General features: G+C 45.5%; 1 protein-coding gene across 7 annotated transcripts in view; it reads right to left on the bottom strand.

Moving 5' to 3' along the window:
• Nucleotides 1-21,472, bottom strand: part of LOC143996726 (uncharacterized) — a 492,973-nt gene that overhangs the window by 156,514 nt on the left and 314,987 nt on the right. For all 7 annotated transcript variants that reach the window (XM_077491975.1, XM_077491976.1, XM_077491970.1 and 4 more), the window contains 2 exons: nucleotides 19,691-19,747; nucleotides 2,151-2,187 (listed from right to left, as the gene is read on the bottom strand). In XM_077491975.1, the coding sequence (XP_077348101.1) occupies nucleotides 2,151-2,187; nucleotides 19,691-19,747 (94 nt within the window). The remainder of the gene's footprint in view (nucleotides 1-2,150; nucleotides 2,188-19,690; nucleotides 19,748-21,472) is intronic.

Raw genomic sequence — 21,472 nt, 5'->3', positions numbered from 1 at the left:
TCTCTCCCTAAAGCTGGATACACATTATACAATTTTTATTGTTCAATATCCTTTGGATTTACATTCTATGTAGTGCAAGGGCCTGCCTGATTGCATACAATTTGAAAGTGTTTAGGTTGACAGCATATTATATGGTTTTGGTAAATTTAAAGGAATGTTGTACAAGAAAATTGTATACAAATTCTATAGTGTGTAGGCCCCTTAAGGGTTGGTTCATACTGCAGTACTTAATCATTTAGAATATTTATGAAGGACCTGAAGAACCCTGGTATGGAGAGAATTGAATGTGTTGAGGTTTATATGTATCCCTGAGACTCCAGCTTGTGGCACAGAAATCAAAGTACACTTTATAGGTACAAGGAAGCCCAGGTTTTATTTAACCATGGTCCTTAAACCCCTCTCACTATCATGTTTGGCCACACTCACTTTTTTCTGCGGAGTGCTACTATCTCCCTGAAGCGTTCCTCATTCTAAAGTTCAAAAGTTGGGAGGTACGTACACGAGGTTTATATTCAGCATTGACTGTATTAAACAAAATCAGAGAGATGTTAATGGGGTAACCTATCACTATAATTGTAATGGAAATTAATATCTAAACTACTACTAGCATCTTGTCTAGAAAAAAATAACTTTACTTGTTTTTCTCCACAAGAAACTTGTATTTCTTCATGAAAGCTATCAAGATAATGAACATTTGTTGATGTACAAGCAGATAAAGTAGGTTCTAAGTGCATTTATGGCCTCCCAACAGTGCATTATAAATCTTTGGAAATAAAATAGAAATAAAAAAAAATCTCGACAAGACAAGAATAAAAGCATATTGGCACTATAGTATTTATTGGCAGTATATAAAAACTGGATAAATCAAAGAGTAAATATAACCTGACGACTTCTTATTCTCTCTCTCCAGTCCTGTTCCTCGTGTTAATCCCATGAATAAGTCCTCTGACGAAACATGTCGGGGGCGTGGCTATCTGGCAACTACTATTGATTGATTCAACACTGCAAACAAGGTGGAAGTGTGTGTGTTTGTAACACGAGGAACAGGACTGGAGAGAGAGTGTCATTGGGAACCTGACTGTAGGGTACCATACAGCAGAAGGAGGGGTGAGAGATATCATTGACACTGCTAACTGTGACCAGTATCCACTGTGACCACCAATGCCTTAGAGTGAAGTTTTGCTGTTGTGAAGGATTGCAGTGACTTTGAAGTGCTTGTTCCAAGTTTTATACATGTGAGTGCATTACTGAGTGGCTTTTAAAGTGTGCTATTAAAGATATTTTATAGGATTACACTATGGGAGGCCTCTGTTTTTCTCTTTGAGGAATTTTGGGAATAACCTTACTGGAATCTGAAAAGAGGAATTATTATTCGCTGAATGCTATGTGCCGGACACCTATGATCCTCAATTGAGTGATTTAAAATGCCTGTTGAGCCTGGTGCGAGAGTGCCAGGCGTTATAGTTGGTGAGTGCTCCATCTAAAGGGGGTCACTGTTGGTGTGGTGAAGGTTTTTCATCGTTTGGGGACACTGATAAGAAACCACACAGGAGAAGGATTTGCTGATCTTCTATGTATCACTACTAGCCCCTCTTTTTGGACACTTCTATTGAGGACTTGCTCTTTTTATTTTTAAACACATATTAAGTTGTGGTTCACACATGTGCATTTTTTCCATTTAAAGTACTGTGTTTCTCACTAGCATTTCAAAGGAAAGGATATATACATATGCATTTGGATTTGATACACAATTTTTTTGCACGTATATCTATTTGAATTAGGGTGATTTGATACTTAATTTGTTTGTATATTTGTATATTTTCACACATATACTTTTTAGGTAACCAGAATAAGGGCTAGAGAGCCCCTTTTATATATTATAAGTATACACTGTGTGGAAGGGTATACAGGGGGGCTTTTCTATATTTATTTAGCGCCACATGGTAATATTGATTTGACAAAGTGAAGTCGTCAGGTTATATTTACTCTTTGATTTATCCAGTGACATATATATAAGTGGCAGCTGGGGGAGGTAGGGTACTGGCGCAGTGTTGACACACGTAGGTGGCGGTATTTGAGGTGTGTATTGTTTGTAGTATATAAAAACTGTCATAGTACAGAGCAACCTAGAGAGTTAAACATTTCCATACCCAATTTTCTGTTTCCATAATCACTAGAGGGCGAATCCTAGGCAAAAAAAGAGAATAAAATAAGTTTCATATAGTATGATTAGGATACTGTAAAATTAATAAAACACATGGATTTTTTTTACTATTCCCACTGATTCGCTATCAGTATTCAGTAATTAATGCAGTTTTTGTTCACTTTGGTCACTGTTCACCCATTCATGCACATCCTAGGATGTTCATGTCATACAACCACTAAAACTGCACTCTGCCAGTTATTGCGTGAAATACATATTCTTAACCCATACACTTTGTCCACACGGCCACATCATTAATTCACAGCAATCTGCGAATGAGAGAACCACAAGTACTGTCAGCCATTGCGGCTGATGTCTTTTAGTCCATAATGGACTACGAGAGCTCAGGCGAGCACTCTTATAGCTCATTTACAAGCCCTGCAGCTTGCAAACAGTCAGTCCATATCTAGGTACCAACTGAAAGCTGCAGGGATTGCCTGCAGAATCCTGACATTGCAAAAATATGTGCATTTATTTATTTTTTCCCCAAAAGGTGAACTGGCCTTTAAGGAGTATTTTATGGGTGCAAGGACTGCTGTATATGTGATCAGTGTATACAACAGGCTCAGAATCCATTAAATCATCTCACTTTAAACCACTATCACTGTTAGACAGGATATGACATTTGCTACAGTAAGCTTAGCAGTATTACTTTTTTTGCTTAGTCCCAGATCTTTAAAAAAAAAAAAAAACTTAGCAAAACCCTAATTTTATGTCGGTTAGGGCTTGTTCACACGTGTGCCAATACGATGTGTTTATGCTGCATTTATTCAGCATTTTTAAAGCCCCATAACCCCTTTTCAACACCTGCCATGAATATTCAGTGGCACCACACAGTGCTGTTCCCACAGGAATGTTGGTGTTGTGATAAAAATTAATCAGCATGACGCTTTCACGATGCATCAAAACTTGTTAGCCGCCACAATTGATTTCAATGGTAATGCCATAAATACTATAGGTGCTGTTAAAAAGAGAAGTTCAACTTTGTTGGAAATGGGCTTGTAGGTAAGAGGGTGGATGATGCAGGGTGTGTCATGACCTATAGTCTGACCAGGAAGACAAAACTAATGGATACATTTAGAAACATTGATGACGACAAGTGAAGTGTATGTAGATTTCATGAAAAGCTTTGATATTTTTGCAAAAAAAGTACATTAAATGCTATATTGGTACAAAGGGGAGCAGGGAAAAAAAAAAAAGGTGAACTTATCCTTTAAGGTGTAGTTACAGAGCATCATCATTGAAATCAATAGAAGCAGCTGAAAAGGGTTCATGCCTCATGAAAGCGGCATGCTACTTAATTTTTAACAGAAACGCTCCTTTGCGAACAGAGTGGTGTTACTGCATTGTAATATTCATGGCAGGCATTGAGGAATGGTTATGAGGCTTTAAAAATGCTTAAAGTGGTTCTGCACCTTAAAAAAAATATTAAAAGCCAGCAGCTACAAATATTGCAGCTGCTGACTTTTAATAAATTGACACTTACCTGTCCCAGGGTCCAGCGATGACGGCGGCAGATTATGAGCGATCGCTCGTCTCTCTGCTGCCCCCGCCGCCATCCTCTGTCAGGGAATCGGGAAGCAAAGCGCTGCGGCTTCACTGCCCGGTTCCCTACTGCGCATGCGCGAGTCGCGCTGCGCGTCTCTGCTGGTCCCCGCTGTGTCCTGGAAACTGTGCGTTTCCCAGAACACAACGGGGGGCGGGGCATCTGCGGCGGTCTGTCCCGGAAGTGGGTGCAGATACCTGGATTATCCAGGTAACTGCACCCCCCTCCCCCCTGAAAGGTGCCGATTGTGGCACCGGAGGGATCAGATTAGCGGAACTTCCACCTCAGGGTGGAGAACCGCTTTAATAAATGTCACATAAAGACTTGTAACCATCCAACGCCTGCAGTCAAAGTGATTGTAAAGGCTTGTTTTCCTATAAAAACAGGATTTTTCAAACAGCTTACCTGTAAAATCCTTTTCTTTGATGTACATCAGGGGACACAGGGTCATAGTAGTTACTATGTGGGTTATTATGGGAACCGACAGGTGATGGACACTGGCACGCCCCTAAGGCAAGACGTGTACTCCCCTATATAACCCTTCCCATTACTGGGAGCCCTCAGCTTTGTAGCCAAGCAATACAAGTGTATAATAAGAAGGGAGGGACCTCTGTGTCCCTTGATTAGGGATGAGCTCAGGCGTGTTTGCATGGACCACGTGCAGAGCCCGTCAGGAAGTCGGCGCAGCACTGCACTAATCACAGGCAGTGAGACATTGCCCGATCACTGCACCCACACATTGGGGCAATGCCTCACTGCCTGTGATTAGCGCAGCGCCGACTTACTGGTGGGCACTGCACATGGTCCATACAAACACGCCTGAGCTCATCCCTACCCCTGATGTACATCAAAGAAAAGGAAAAGGTAAGTTGTTTTAAAGATCCTGTTTTCTGGTCTTACATCAGGGGACACAGAGCCATAGTAGTTACTATGTGGGATGTCATCATAGCAATGGCAACTGAAGGGAGGGAGACACAACAAAAAAAGGAGGCCAGAAGACTCCTACTGCAGCCTGCAGCACACTGCGCCCAAAGGCAACATCCTCATGACCTTTAACATCTATTTGATCAAATCTGGTAAACGTATGAACTGAAGACCAGGTTGTGGCCTTACAGATCTGAGCTATAGAGGCCTGATGATGCACCACCCAAGAGGCACTAACTGCCCTGGTTGAGCATGCTTTAACATGAAAAGGAGGAATTTTCTTCTTTAAACCATAAGCCTGAATAATGACTTGACAAATCCACTTGGAAATAGTGGATTTCGATGCTGACTGTCCTCTTTTTGGACCATCTGGCAGTACGAATAAAACATCTGTTTTACGAACCTAAGCGTTCGCCTTTAAATACACTCTGACCGCTCTCACTACCTCAAGGGAATGTAGTGCCTTTTCTTCCCTAGATCGAGACTCTTTGAAGAAAGAAGGAAGAACAATAGCTTGGTTTAAGTGAGAACCTGTCACTATCTTTGGTAGGAATTCAGGATGAGGATGTAACACCACTTTATCTTTATGCATGATCAGATATGGCAATTTACAAGATAGAGCCGCTAGTTCTGATATTCTTCTAGCAGAAGAAATTGCAATCTTTCTAGTCAAAAGAACCAAGGGAAATTCACTCAAAGGGTTCAAAAGGCTGTTTCTGCAAAGCCAATAAGACCAAGTTCAAATCTCAGGGATTTAGAGGTGCCTTGATATGGGGATTGATCCGTGTTATCCCTGAACAAAGCTAAGCACTAAAGAGTAAGAAGCTAGAGGCCGTTGAAAAAAATATTGACAAGGCCGAGATCTAGCCCTTGATAGTATTCAAGGCCAGCTTCATTTCTAATCCCATTTGCAGGAAATCAAGGATTCTACCTAGGGTATATGTCCTGGGGTGCCAACCCCTGGATCCACACCAGGAAACATATGCCTTCCAGACTCTATAGTAAATGACTCTGGAAGCCGGCTTCCTGGCATTAATCAAGGTAGACACTATCAAAGGAGACAACCCACGATCCTTTAGAATGTTGGTCTCAATAGCCAGACCGTTAAATTTAGCGGGTGTAAGGTAGGATGGAATACCGGACCTTATGTGAGAAGGTCTGGGCATAATGGCAGAGTCCAAGGGACTCCTACTGCCATCTTTATGATTTCGGCAAACCAAGATCTTCTGGGCCACCAGAATCACCTCCTTTTGTTCCTGCTTGATCCTGAGAAGACGACGCGGAAGTAGCAGAACTGGTGGAAATGCATAGATCAGAGAAAACTGATCCCATGGGAAGACTAATGCGTCTGTTCCGCAAGCTAGCATATCCTTTATTCTCGACACAAAGTTGACCACCTTGTTGTTGAATCTGGGCGCGAACAGGTCCACGTCCGGAGTACCCCACCTGTGACATATTGCTAGGAAGATGTTGGGGTGAAGAGACCATTCCCCCAGAAATAATTGTTGGCGACTCAAGTAGTCCGCCTGCCAATTTTCTATTCCTGGAATGAATATTGCCGATAGGCAAGGGACGTTGTGTTCTGCCCAAGTCAGAACATGATTCACTTCTTTTTGGGCTGCACAATTCCACGTGCCCCCCTGGCGATTGATGTAAGCCACAGCCGTGACATTGTCGGACTGAGTCCTAACAGGACAGTCCCTCAGTCTGACCATCCAGGACTTTCGAACTGCCCGGATCTCCAAAATATTGAAAAATCTAAAGCCTGAACCTTCTTGTTCCAGGCCGACAGGATTGTGTTTTGTAGCAATCTTGAATGAAACTGCGCATAAGGGACGGCCTCGAAGGAGGCCACCATTTTCCCCAACAATCTCATGCACAAACGAATGGAAGGCTTTTTCTTTGCTTTGATGATTTGAATTAGCTCTACAATGGAACTGATTCTTGTCTAGGGTAGAAATACCTTTTTCTGTATGGTATCTATGACCAGACCCAAGTACTGTAATCTCCTTGATGGTTTTAAGGAGGGTTTTTCTAGGTTGGAGAATCCAGCCTAAAGATTCCAGATAGTTTACAGTTGTGACCAGACTGTGGTTTAGGCCTGAAACTGAATGATCTATTAAAAGCAGATCGTCCAAGTAAGCTAGGATTGTTATGACCTGAGCCCTTAATATGGCTAGAGGAGGTGCTAGAATTTGAGCACACCCGTGGTGCTGTGGCTAGACCGAATGGCAGGGCCACAAACTGAAAATGATTTTCTATTTCGAAGCGCAGAACTTTCTGTTGAGCAAGCAAGCAGGACAAAACTCTGGATAGCCGCACACTGAAAAAAAAGACTTGAAATCCCATCTATAATTGAAACAACATGGGTCACATCAAAACAAAATAAAAAAATCCACAGCAAAAGAATAACAGGGCACCGGAAAATACTGACGCGTTTCGCACAGTAATCAGTGCTTACACATTGCTGTGGATTTTTTTTATCTTGTTTTGATGTGACCCACGTTGTTTCAATTAAAGATGGGATTTCAAGTCTTTTTCCAGTGTGCGGCTATCCAGAGTTTTGTTCTGCTTGCTTGCTCATGGTGTGTGTAACGGTCAGCACCTGGGGCTCATCAATAGGAGACAGAGCTTCAGTCCTCGAGGATTACTTCGGAGTGGTGGTTCATCTTTTCTAGAAATTTCTGTTGATCAGGAAATATTGGCACATGGAGATATGAATCTTTGGCATCGATAAAAGCCAAAAACTCCCCTCCTTGGAGGATGGCAACAACCGACCGGATTTACTCCATGCGAAAGGATCGGATGTTCAAGTGCCGATTCAGCTCTTCAAGATCTAGAATAGGTCTTACTTCTCCGTCTGGTTTTGGAACCGCAAAAAGGTTTGAATAAAAACCTTTGCCCTGTTCCTCTAAGCGAACCTCTGATATTACCGACTTGGATAATAGATGATCCAGCACTAGGAGAGCCGCCTTCTTCTCTGGGCCCTTGGGAACATTTGACCTTATAAACTGAGGAGACGGAAATCTCGGAACTCTAGTTTGTAACCTAGAGAAACAGCAGAAGCCACCCATCTGTCTTGACATTGTTCCTGCCAGATCCTTGAGAATTGCAGGAGCCTTCCCCCCACCCAAGCGAGCGGGGGCACCCCTTCATAAGGAGGCTTTAACATTCTGTTTTGTGATCTCTTCTGACCTTGGTGCTGCACTTGGGGTTTTCCCCTTGAACGTGATGGTTGAGGCCGTTGAGACCTTTAAGCATTTAAGCACAGACTTTAAGCATTGCCTAAAACTGTTCCTTAATAGACTTAAAAGAACCGGCTGCGCTATTGAACTTGCTAAAACCATATATCTTTTAGAAAGAAGCTCCAACTTTTTATCTGTTGGATCCTTTAACATTAGCGCATTATCTACCGGACATGTGAGATTCTTATTCACTGAGGCAATCACAGCATCAATCGCTGGAACCCCCCATTTCTTATAGAAGTCCTCTTCCATAGGATAAGGTGTGGAGAATCTCTTAGGAGGAGAATATTATTTATCCGGATGTTCCCATACATAAGCTTCCTTAGCCATGCATGAATAGGAAAGGCATCCCCAGATGGAGGAGGTTTTAATGATCCCAATTTAGAGGTGGGATCATCAAGAGCCTGCGCTGCAGGCAGCAAAAAAGTTGAACAAACCAACTTAGTAAGAGAACGCACAAGCAACTTGTCTTGCGATGTTACTCCTATATTACAATCCTACGAAGAGGACAAACCAGTATCTTCCAAATCTTTGGGAAGATCTACCTGATCCCCAGCGTCCTGAACCTCCAAAAGAGGGTCTTGAGCACTAGATGGGGATCTGCTACGTTTTACCCCACTATGGAGGGATAAAATAGCATCAATCTTCTTTTCCAAACCAGCAATGATAGCCCGAGTATCGCGACATACTCAGGGGCTGCAGTGTCTTGCACCACTGCAACCACAGTTTCCCCGGACGGCTCAATCTGACCGGCCGCAACACTCTCAGAAGAGGAAGACATTCTTTTGGAAATGGTTTTAGTTTGTTGTGTAATCATTGACCTTTTAGAACCCTTAGAGGAGTTCCTGGTCCCTTTGCCACTGATAGCTTTAAAGCACAAAGAGGAGGCATTACCAGCGAAAGAATGTAAACTGCTAGGCTATAGTACAGCGCAATAGCTATTAATCCTAGCCTCTTTACAGTACAATGTGTCAAAGGGAAATGTCTGTGTCACCAAACCTGAGCCAGCCAACCTCTTTGCTCTGTCCCTCCACAGCCAGGCAGCAGCTATACACAGTGCTTAAATCATTTCCTGTACATGTGTCCGGCGTCTGATGCTGTTAGCCACACCCCCCGTGTGGAATACGGCCCCCCCTTTCCTTTTCAAAGGAAAGTGCTTTCCCTCGCAAGCGGCGTCTGTAGACATGGCGGGGGTAAATTCCCCGCTGAGCTGCCGCGGTCTGACCCTTTTGCTTTGGCATCCTGTTCCCCGAAGGGGAAAAAAAACTATTTGGGGGCACAGGAGGAGACCAGACCAGACCTCCCCTTCTTACTGGAGGATCTATTGCGGCTGGAGGAGAGAAGAATGAAGGCTTCTGTGTGGTTTCCAGCGTCAGGATGGTAAGTGCTTAATACAGCCCCCAGTGGTGACACATAGGCATGACAACATTATACATACAAGGCGAAATTCCTGAGAAAATCTCCCTCGACTTTTCCTCGCAGCAGGGTTTTATCAGAGATAAAGACCAAATCTTCACCCTTCACGGTAGTCTCCGAGACCTTTTAGGAAACCTTCAGGAACCTCGGCTTACCCACAAATCCTGGACCTGTGACAGCACCCTGCCAGTAAAAACTTTATGGCCTTACTACCAAAAAGTACTGGATCCCAGGGCCCAGCTCTCTAAAGAAGAGCGTTCGCAAGCAAAACCTTGTTTCTTTGGACCCGAGGCCTGGGTACCATGCATTTAGCCCATGAAAAGACATCAGAACGGATCCGGTCAGCATGGCTAGCCCCAGCAAGGATTGCTTCCAGTGGAGTACATGTCTTGCCTTAGGGGTGTGCCAGTGTCCATCACCTGTCGGTTCCCATATTAACCCACATAGTAACTACTATGGCTCTGTGTCCCCTGATGTAAGAAAAGAAAATAATGTTATACTTACCTGCTCTGTTGCAGTGGATTTGCACAAATCAGCCTGGATTCCTCCTCATCTTGGGTCCCTATTCTGAGTTCCTGGCACCTCCCTCCTGTTCAGTGCCTGACCTCGATATATGGCGGCAGAATGGCACCGCTGCACAAATCACCATACCCGCATGTCGCTCCCTCGCAACAATTGGATTAGTTACAGAACCGATCTTTCACATCCAGGCAAACTATTTCTGGCCTGGACCTGCTGATCGGTTCTGATGAATGAAATGCTTCCCTTGCCTGTAAGTGTAAACACAGGCAGAAGTGATGTCATCTCCCTTCATGGAATTCTTTACGATTCCAGAGAGAAGACATCTAAAATGTGAGCTACACTAACACCAGTACACTTTTCACCCTCGATCGCACACTCAGTTAACCCCTTCACTTCCTGTCACAGTGTCACTAAGTGCAGTTTTCAGATTTTTCACTGATCACTGTACTGGTGTCATTTGTGACAATAATCAGCGTTAGGGTACTTAGTAGTAGGCCCAGGTCACTTTAGGGTACCCCCCTAAAGGTTTAACCCCTTAATCACCCTGTCACCAGTGATCACTGTATTAGTGTCACGGGTGAGACTGGTTCGTTTCTCATAGCTTCAGGGTACCCATCGTATATTACCTAATAAAGTTTTTAACGTCAGTTAGGGTCCGCGTCAGCCCCAGGCAGCGTCAGATTAGTGCCAGTAGTGCCAACACCCACGCACGGTGACGCAACTTGTCAGGGAGGAGCCAGGTGTTGTCCCTCCCGGTTGCGGCCGAGACCGGAAGTACCCATTGTTTACAGAGCTCTATATTCTGCTTATATGTAAGGGTTTGTGTGGATTATTAAAAGCTATATTTTATTCACACTACACATTGGAGCCCCTTATTCTTCTTTCCCTCACCATACGATTGGATTCTCTATGGCTGTGAAAACCGATGTCATGCTACAATATATGGCATGCTGAAACTGCGGGAAGTTGATGTGAGAGCAATAGTAATCACTCATACAGCATCATATGGCCTATAGTGGAAGCCAATAGAGGTGAGAGGCTGCGGGAAACAGGGGAAGCAGCCCAGATTGCACCAAGCACAGAGGATTGGTGGATTTGAAGGTGGACTACACCCAGCTTTGCACTTTAATTGATTTTGAATGAACTATTATATGAAGATTATAATATATTGCAATATTGTGGGACTTGATGTATAAAATTCTTCTAATGGTCACATTATTGGAGCATTCAACTACTGCTTAGCACGGACTGCACTTTGGAAAGTTTTCTTTAGAAGCTTACTGCACTTTATAAGTTGTTTTGCACAATATTCCGTCATATGTTTGCACATTTATCACTATTGCACTTTATTTATATTAAGGATATACATTGTATTATACCATATACATGTGATGATTAATGATATTTTTATTTTTTCACTTATTCAAGGATTGTAGTTAGGTGAGGTAGCGCCACATATCATTTACAAATATTTATGACACTGTGCTGAGATCGCTTTTATATGTTGGCAGCTTCCTGGCGATTTTTATAGGCATTAGGTTGTGCACACTAGTACCTCCCATATTTTTGATGCGGTAAAGTAGTTACCTTAGAAAACAATGAAGGGGGCGTGGTCTCGGCATGGAAGAGTGAGGACGCAAGCCATCTGAGCTCCCGGTCCGTGACCCCTCGGCAGCCTGCTAGCACAGCCATACCGCACATTTCAGCATCCCCAGCAGTCACGGACAGTGGCAAGACACAGCCCACCGGGTGAACGACATTGCAGGAGGGATGGACAGGTATTTAATCCCGCTCCAGCTCCCGGCCTCCACGCCGGATCCAGCCAAGATGGCGCCCGCTGCATCGGGCGCCTCCGGACCAGCCACGCCTGAGAGAGGAGGGAGGGGAACAGAGCGGGGCCACGATCTGCCCCCATTCTCGCCAACTAGCGACCTCTCTCCCTGCCTTCCCCGCACGCTATCCCTAGCCTCCTTGGGCAGCCCGGAACACAGTGGGCTGCCACCCTGGCAGGGCTCAGAAGCATCCCAAGGGCCCTCTCAGAGCAGGCTGCTTTCCCCTGAACTGCCTGGCCAAACTGTATATACCTCAGACACAGAGGGAGGTCCAGCTGTCTCATTCTATTGCACCTTCTGTGGACCGATCCCTGTGGGCCCTCTTACAAAATCTGCCTACCAAGGATGATCTGAGCCACATGGTGACCAGACTTGAAACAGCACTGAGCAGTGAGATAGCGGGGGTTAAGCAGGAAGTGTCAGCTACAACCACAAAGGTACTTTCGCTGGAGACGGAGGTGACAGCCCTAAGAAAAGATATCTTGGGTATGCGGGACACCCAGGACACCCTCACAGACAGGGTCACACAGCTGCAACTACTCTTAGATGACCTCAAAAATCGCAACCGCTGACGCAATATTAGAATCAGGGATCTGCCTGAGGTGACAGGACAGGCAGATCTTAAGGCTACGGCCACAGCCATCTTTAATAACTGCTTAGACCGCCCTGCAGAAACCCCAATTACCATCGACAGGGTCCACAGAACACTGGGCCCAAGAGGCCCCGCAGAGGGTAGACCGCGTGACGTCCTTTGCTGTTTGCACAGCTACTCGGTGAAGGAAGACATTCTGCAATCAGCATGGCACAAAGGTAGTCTGGACTTTGACGGAGCCCAAATCACATTGCTACCTGATGTTTCTCGAAGGACCCTTCAAATGCAACGCTGCATGCGGCCCCTCCTGGAGAAGCTCAACAAACAGCGGATCCCCTACAAGTAAGGGCACCCATTCCATCTTATCGTCCGCAAAGGAGGTTGGTCCCACGCCCTGCGTCACCCTTCGGAAGTCCTGGCTTTCCTGGAAATGTTGGGGCTACCACCGGTTTCTATTCCTGATTGGCTGGCATTTGTTCTTCCTCAAAACACTATGGCCACGGCGAACAACCAACCGGCTAGACCCCAGAGATCACGGCGGAATCGCCGGTCCCAGCGACGGAGATCGCAAGCACCTCAGGACCATGAGCCCTGAGTAAGTAAGGCTACGCCTTACATCTTGCAACCTGGTGACACTTGTTTATAGTTAGACACTGTTTCAGAGGGCCACCCGGTCTCACTCCGAACTCGGGGACCATTGCCGGCTGGGGGGGTGGGGCTGGGCTTGACAGTTCTGTTTGGTTACTTCTCCGGTTGGGCCATAGGACTGGACGGTTCTGAAATGCCCCTGAAAATCAGAAACTGCCTCCATGCCCCGCGGGGCACATGCAAGACACCAAGGACCCTCTTGCCACTGTTGTTGTATGCTGCGCTGCCCCCCCCCCCCCCGAGACTCTTCCCTGCCACCGAGAGACTTGGGACCCACGGTCCGCCCTACCTCCCCATGGCCTCTGGTGGGGACTTGCCGACCAGCCTCCTGTTTATACTGGTATTTATCCCCGGCAAGGGAAGATCTCCGGTATAGGGGTGCAGCCTGACAGGAAAACAGCTCCCAACGGGGCCCCAATAGAGAACTCAGGGAACTTTGGGTTTGTCAGGGAGGGGACATGACGCCTAGAGAGGCTCCTGCTGTATGGGCTATGTTTTTTCTCCCCACCAAGGGGCGGGGAGAGAGGGAGGAAGAGAGAGGGAAGAGAGAGGAAGGACTATAGGGATTTGATGTTTTTTTTCCCTCTCTTCCCCCTTTTCGTCTACAAGGCACGTCCCCCTCCCAGGCCTGGGCCGTGGCCGGAGAGGGTCTCCTGTGGTGATGGCTGATACACTTGCTCCCCCCTGCTCGGCTCCTCCCCAGCAGTGGAGCCAGCAGGGGGAAGGGAACACGGCGGGAGGGGGGTGTTTGGGTGGTCCAAATGTTTATGCACTCTGGGTTGAAAGGACTGTTTTGGTTACACGTATTTGTATTGTTTGATATGTTGCTGAATGTTCTCCATGGTATGCAGCGCCATGGTCTTTTATGTTTCTATTGCTGTTGAGATACTGACTATTTGCAGGCCCTACGGGGGCTGCACGAGATTGCAGGCTGTTGAGGTGGTACTGCACCAATGGGATCCAATCTCTGAAGTGCCCTACCTCCTCCCCCAATAGGCCCCGAATGCCTTGATTGGCAGTTACTCTCCTTTTGGAGACTTAGTACTCCCCCGACCTCCCTACATCCCCCATCCCCGCTATCCCCTTTTTCTCTCTTGGACTACTCTTAGTCCTTCCCTATCCTTGCTTCTTGACTTACCTCCTTTCCACCCCCTCCCCTTCCCCCCCCCCCTTTCCTTTTTCTATTTTTTCTTCTCTCTCTCTCTTCTTCTCTTTGACTCCAGTGGGGACTGCCGGCCCGGGACCGCAGCCGCCATGGCCTTGAAGTTGGTTTCCTGGAACGTTAAGGGACTGAATATTCCTGAAAAAAGGTCTAGCTGCCTGGCGGAGTTATGGTGGATGAGGTCTCAGGTGGTTTTCCACCAACTCCCTCCAGATGAACGAATCAAAGACAGAGCTTCTTATCTTACACCCAAATCATAAGCCTGCAACCAAAACCTCCTGGTCTCCACCAACCGTCTCCAAAGCGAAGAGTCTCGGGGTTATTTTAGACGCACAAATGTCAATGGATGTGCAAATAGGATCTGTAGTCAGTCGATCTCACCATCTGCTGCGCATGCTTCGCAGACTCATCCCTTTTATCCCAAAGAATGACAAAGCAGTGGTAGTTGGAACAATCATTAATTCACGACTGGACTACGCAAACTCGCTTTACATAGGATTACCACAATATCAACTTGCGCGATTACAACTGATCCAAAACACGGCGGCAAGGCTGATAACAGGAAAAAAACCCTGGGAATCCATCTCTCCTTCACTGAGGAGCTTACATTGGCTAACCGTAAAAAATCGGATCACGTTCAAGACCCTGTGCCTCACCCACAAATGCGTGCATAGAGAAGCTCCGCAATACCTAATGGAGAAAATAAATCATTACACACCAAACCGCAGTCTTCGATCAGCCAACAAAAACCTCCTCCTCGTGCCCAAAGCCCGGTATAAATCCAAGGGTGATCGGAGATTCGCTGTCCAAGGGCCTCGGCTATGGAATGCTCTACCAATCAACATCCGCCAGGAAGAAAATCACCTGGCTTTTAGGAAAAAACTCAAGACCTTCCTCTTTTAGCAGATGATCAAAGCTCGCCACAGCGCCTAGAGGCGATTCAGTTCGCATTGTGCGCTATACAAGTATTTCATTCATTCATTCAGGAGACCCACTTCCGGTCAGACCAGATCCCAAAACTTTACAGCAAACACTTCCCCCTGGCATACCATAGTACTTCATCTACCTCTAAGTCGAAGGGCACGTGTATCCTCCTTGCTAAAACCGTTCCGTGGAGGCTAATAGACCTCCAGACTGATAGTGAAGGGAGGTACCTCTTTGTTAAAGGTACACTCCACTCAAAAACTTTTACCCTTGCGAACCTATACATGCCGAATGTAGATCAGCTCCTGGCCCTGGACGCTTGCCTGGATGCCCTGGCCTCTTTCACAGAAGGAACCTTGATTGTGGGTGGGGACTTTAACCTCACCATTGATCCCCACAAGGATTTGTCAACGGGGGCCTCCGCCCTGTCTGCGAGAACACGCACTCAAATTAGAGAGCTGCTTCACTCCCACCGATTGATAGACATTTGGCGCACCCTACATCCACACGAGAGGGATTACACGTTCTTCTCCGCAGTCCATGGGTCGTACTCAAGACTAGACATGTTTCTGGTCGCCCACGGTATGATACCTCTAGTCTCTGATGCTCGGATAGGTCATATAGCCTTGTCGGATCATGCCCGATTTCTATGGTGCTGAATCTGCTACCTGAGCCGCGGCGGTCGACCTATTGGAGGCTCAATGAGTCCCTCCTGAAGGAACCGGAGATACACGCGGATATAACCCGGGAAATAGAGCGCTTCTTTGAGAATAATAACGACACGGTCCCCAATCCCCTCACAGTATGGGCTGCCCACAAATGCTACGTAAGGGGTATTTTTATTGAACACGGACATAGACTCAAAGCAGCCAGGTCAAAGGCCCTCTTGGAGCTTATCTCCAAGTTACATGTGTGCGTGCAACGACACAAGTCCCACCCCAACAGCACCCTAGAGGCAGAGGTAGGGGAACTTAGAGAAAAAATTAGGGAATACTCCCTCTTTCAAGCTAAAACCAACTCTTGTGGACTCGTAGAGCGTATTATGAATTCGGAGACAAGTGTAGTAGGTCTCTAGCAAACGCTCTATGGGCACAGCGTAATGCGTCTTATATCCCGGCCATCTCTTCTGCTACGGGATTCAAAATCCATGATTCAAAGGGTATCGCAGAGAACTTCCGTTCCTTCTATGAGGACCTGTACAATCAGCACCCTCAGCCATCGGGAGACCGCCCCCAAGCCCACTCTGAAGCCATTGAATCTTACCTTGCGTCAGCGAGCCTACCCTCCCTTACGGAGGAAGAAGTGGAGACACTTTCACAACCGATCTCCCTTGAGGAATTCTCGGGTGCCTTGGCAGGCTCACCCAAGTGCAAGGCGCCTGGCCCGGATGGGTTTACCGTCCCACACTATAAAGCATTCCAATCCCTGCTAGCCACGCTGTTTATCGCTGCCTTCAATGCCATACTGGAAGGCCAGAATGTCCCGCCGGACCTTCTTCAGGCCAGTATTTCGGTCATACCTAAACCGGAGAAGGACCCGCTGCTCTGCTCGAGTTACAGGCCCATCTCATTACTGAATTGCGACCTCAAGCTGTTTACAAAAATACTGGCGGAGAGGCTTGCACCTGTTCTTCAGCGACTGGTACCCCTAGATCAAGTGGGCTTCATCCGCGGTAGAGAAGCCAGAGACAGCACAACGAGGACTATTGACATAATAGCCAGCGCCAAGCGCCTTAAAGTCCCGATTATGTTTTTATCTGTGGATGCCGAAAAGGCGTTTGACAGGGTGAGCTGGCCTTTTCTCCTGGCCACCCTGAGACACCTAGGTCTGCCGCCCCCTATGATTTCCTGGATAGCGGCCCTCTACTTGTCCCCTTCAGCGGTAGTTAGAGTTAACGGAGCCACCTCTGCTCGCTTTACAATCAGTAATGGTACAAGGCAGGGGTGCCCGCTGTCTCCCCTTCTATTCGTTCTTTCCCTTGAGCCCCTCCTTCAACACATTAGACTTAACGCCAATATCAAGGGGCTAGAAATGTTGTCATACCACCACAAGGTTGCTGCCTTTGCAGACGACCTGTTGTTTTATATTCCTGAACCTCACACCTCTCTACCGGTACTCTTATTGGAAATAAGACGATACGAAAAGCTTTCAGATTTCAAGATTCATTTACAGAAATCGGAGGCACTTAACGTCTTCTTAGCCTCCAATACCCAGGCCCATACAAGCAAAAATTTCCCCTTCCGCTGGGCGACCCAAGCGATCCAATATTTGGGCACCAAGATCCCCCTGGACCCAAACCTTATTTTTCGGCTGAATTTTCAACCCCTTTTAAAGACGTTCACCGCGGACCTGGAAAGGTGGTCAAATTTGGCAACCTCCTGGTTTGGTAGGTGTAACGTACTCAAAATGAACGTAATGCCAAGGTTATTATACCTTTTGAAAACCCTACCTATAAAGATCCCCCAATCTTTTTTTAGAGAGCTGCGCTCAATGTTTATTAAGTACGTGTGGTGGAATAGACCGCCGAGACTTTGCCGAACATTGCTCCAACGATCGAAGCACGGGGGGGGGGGGGGTTAGGGCTCCCGGACCCTGCATTATACTATATGGTGGTTCACATGAGTAGGACGGTAGACTGGTGCAGACACGTGGCGGATAAACTCTGGGTCCGTATGGAGCGTGAATCGATCTCGTTCCCTATTGAAGGATTGCCTTGGAGTGGGACTAGCCTGACCGAGATGGCTCGGGTACATCCCCTTATTGAGTCCACGTTACGTGAACTGGATAGGTATTTCAAACTGGCAGGAGTGCCTGGATTTCCCTCACCCTTGACCCCCATAGTGGGACACCCTCACTTTGTTCCAGGCACATTCGACAAATCCTTCCGACTCCAACAGGACAGGGACCTAGCTCGGGCCTCCCACTTTTTGGGAACAGGAGACTGGAGGGATCCCTCGGTTTTATATGGGACGCTAGGGAACACCGCGTTAGGCAGGTGGAAACTAGCCCAACTTTCCCACTTCCTCAAATCATTACCACACAGTGACTGCTTCCGCAGATCTTTAACCCCATTCGAGGAGATGTGCGTGGGAGAGGGACCGATCCGCAGATCACCATCACAATCGTATGGCATCCTCTTGGACCATTCCTCACAGGGGGACCCGCCTTTCATTAGAAAGTGGGAGCGAGACCTCAGTGTTAAATTTTCTACAGACCAAAAGAACCGTGCACTTTCTTTTGCTCACAAGTCTTCCTTGTGTAGCAAGTATCAAGAAATCACTTACAAAATTTTGACCCGCTGGTACAGGTCCTAGCTGCCATATTTCCGGGACACAGCCCCATGTGCTGGCGGTGTGGTACGCAAGCAGGTACGTTGATTCATATCTTTTGGGAATGCCCGCAGTTAACCCAGTTCTGGAGTCAAGTCCTTAAGATCACTCATAACCTCACCACGGTAGACCTTCTGGATAACCCAGCTGTGATTTTCCTAAATCTAACTCCTGTGTCTGGTAAAAGATACCGTAAATCTCGATTGAAACACCTTTTGAATGCGGCCAGGGCATGCATACCTAGTATGTGGAAGCAACAGTCCTCACCGGCAGTAACACAATGGTTCGCGAGGATCAGTGACATCTATCGTATGGAACAGCTGACGGCAACCATGGGGGATAGGGAGGAGGAACACTACACCCGTTGAATGCCCTGGAACCTTTTCAGGTTTTCTGATGAATATAAGACTTATCTGTGAGTTCCATGGTGCCCCTTATCTCACCTCGTTCAGACCGTGCTGGTCCACATTACCCCCCCTTCCCTCTCCCACTGTCTTTTCTCTTCTTGCTCTGCAACGTCATCAGGCATCAGTTGTATGGGGCGAGTGCGTGGTGCCGATGCGCTAAGGAAATGACCGCCCACATCCCTGCACCCAGACTAAGTGACCAATGGGGGAATGGGAAAGTCAACTGAGAGCATCGCAGCTCCCAGAAATGCAGGCAAAAGGCAGCCCTGGAGTCCCTCGATGCACACCACAAAACATGATACAATAGAGCAGGAGTTCTCTCATGCATACCTCATTTAAAGTCCCAAACTTTTTTTCTAACAGGGATGGAGGTTGCACGATAGGCTCATAGTAGGGTTGTGACTCCCTTTGGATTGTTGTAATCTAAGCCACCATGGTATATATCTGTTGGCACTGTGTCCTTTCATACCTGGGCATACCTGGTTTATAGTTCAGATTTATGCTCTATTGCAGCATGTTTTGAGCATTATTGCCAGTGGCAAAGCTATTTGTTACAGCGGAGCTCAGCTGGGCCAAGCGTCAAAGAGAAGTATATGAATCCATCTTGCAGAGAATTCACAAAAATGCCTGCTATCACACCACAACCTAACTAGATCTCAAAGTACATAAACAAGGAAAACATGTAAAGCACATCATAAATGCTTGTTATAGGAGCATTGCTTTGTTGTTAATAATCAACCCACATATGAATGAGCCCTTACATTATCATATTACATATTATTAGCCATTTATCAAGCATTCTTGAAGCTTTTTCAATGCTTTTATAAAGCGGACACAACAAAAACACATCATAAATGCTATAGGACTGTAATATGAGCATTGCTTAGTTCTTCATAATCAAAACACGTGAATGAGTTCTTAAGTGGACTTGTGAAGTTACCTGTGTTGAAGTCTCATAAATTTCATTTGTATTGGTTGCCACTCCAGATTCGAGAACCTATCAACAGAAACAAGTGCAATAGTGCATTAGTAATACAAATCCATCAAAATTAAACTTAAATGTTGGTTGATACAGTTGCATAAATATTTACCAGTGGCAGGACAGTTTGTCAGCTGGAGGAATAGGCCAAAATGCAGGGGTGTAGTATAGACTTCACAGATGCAACCATATAAAATTGACCAGTGCCAGGACATTACTTGCGCAGCAAGAATAGGCCAAATGAACTGATGCAGAGTAACGACCAATTTTCTCAGTCAATAGCAGTTGTTGACAGAGGAGTGGTCCCTCTACCTGGAGGTGTTCAAAGATGTTTATCGACAATGGGGCAGGTCAGATGTGGATCTGTTAGCGTCCACGCCCAATGCAAAGCTGACAGGTTCAGCTTTGCATGAAAATCGAACTGACGCAAAAGTGTAAATATTTCAATTTCTCTAAAAATCAAAAGTTTAAATTTTTTCCTTACAGCTTTAAGAATTTGTAAAGACCCCCCTAAACCATATATTTTCTGAAAGCACATGACCTGTAGAATAAAAAGAATGGGCTGTTTTTAAAGGCCCTGCAATATATGCGCAAATGTTTATCAAAAAAGAAAAAAAAAAAAAAATACAAAAAAAAATTATATATATATATATATATATATATATATATATATATATATAAAAATACACTAAAACTATTATTATCAGATAAACACACCGAATTTTACAAAATTACTGCTAAATCCCTACTAAATATAAAAGTTTAACCTGTATGGAGTTAATAACAAATATGTAATTTTTACATTGTGCCTTTTTGCAAAATGGTGAAAATAAAATATACGCAAAAATCGAAATATCCAAATTTCTCAAAAAATCTGAAGGTTTTCATTTTTCCCTTACAGCTTTCAGAATTCGTGAAAGACCCCCCCCCCCAAAACCATATATTTTCTGAAAGCATAAGACCTCAAATAAAAAGAAGGTGCTACTGATTTTTTAGGCCCTGCGGTATTTGCGCAAATGTTTATCAAAACAATATTTTCACTAAAAATATACTAAAACCTTTATTAGCAGATAAAAACACAGCTAACATTACAAAAGTCCTGCTAAACCATACTAAGTATAAAAGCTTAACCTGTACGGAGTTAATATTTGTAAATTTAAAATCGTGCCTTTTTGCAAAATTGTGAAAATCTCAAAAATTTCTCAAAAAAATCTGGAGGTTTTAATATTTCACTTTCAGCGTTTGTAAAATACCCACCAAACCATATATTTTCTGAAAGTACATGACCAGTAGAAAAAAAAAAGGTGCTACTGATTTTTAAGGCCACGCAATTATTGGGCAAATTTTTATCAAATCACTATTTTGACAAAAAAACCTCACTAAAATCCTCATTTGCACACAAACACAATATAACTTATGTAATTCCTGCTAAATTCCTACTAAGACCTCGTTCAGTGGGATGTGCTAAACCGTATGCCCATGGAGGGCTGTGTTTACCTGCATGGGGATACACAGGTATTCTGTGCATCCCTGTGCAGGCAGTCCTATGCAGGTCAACTGGGACACATCTGGGTTTAGGTGCATGGACCCAAGCGCAGATAGCGTGAGTGCAAGGACATACACCCATACGGATGTCAAGTTGAGAGCACTGGATGTGTCCTTTCAGCTGCTGCATATCAATTGCCATGAATGGGACTGCCTGCACAAGAATGCATGGAATAACTGTTCATTTCCATGCAGATG

Source organism: Lithobates pipiens, unplaced genomic scaffold (assembly GCF_037356315.1).
Source record: "Lithobates pipiens isolate NorthernLeopardFrog02 unplaced genomic scaffold, aLitPip1_a1.2 Scaffold_19, whole genome shotgun sequence".
In the NCBI taxonomy this organism is placed as follows: Eukaryota; Metazoa; Chordata; class Amphibia; order Anura; family Ranidae; genus Lithobates; species Lithobates pipiens.
The sequence above is the reverse complement of the archived record's forward strand: the minus strand, read 5'-3'. Positions and strand labels throughout refer to the sequence as shown.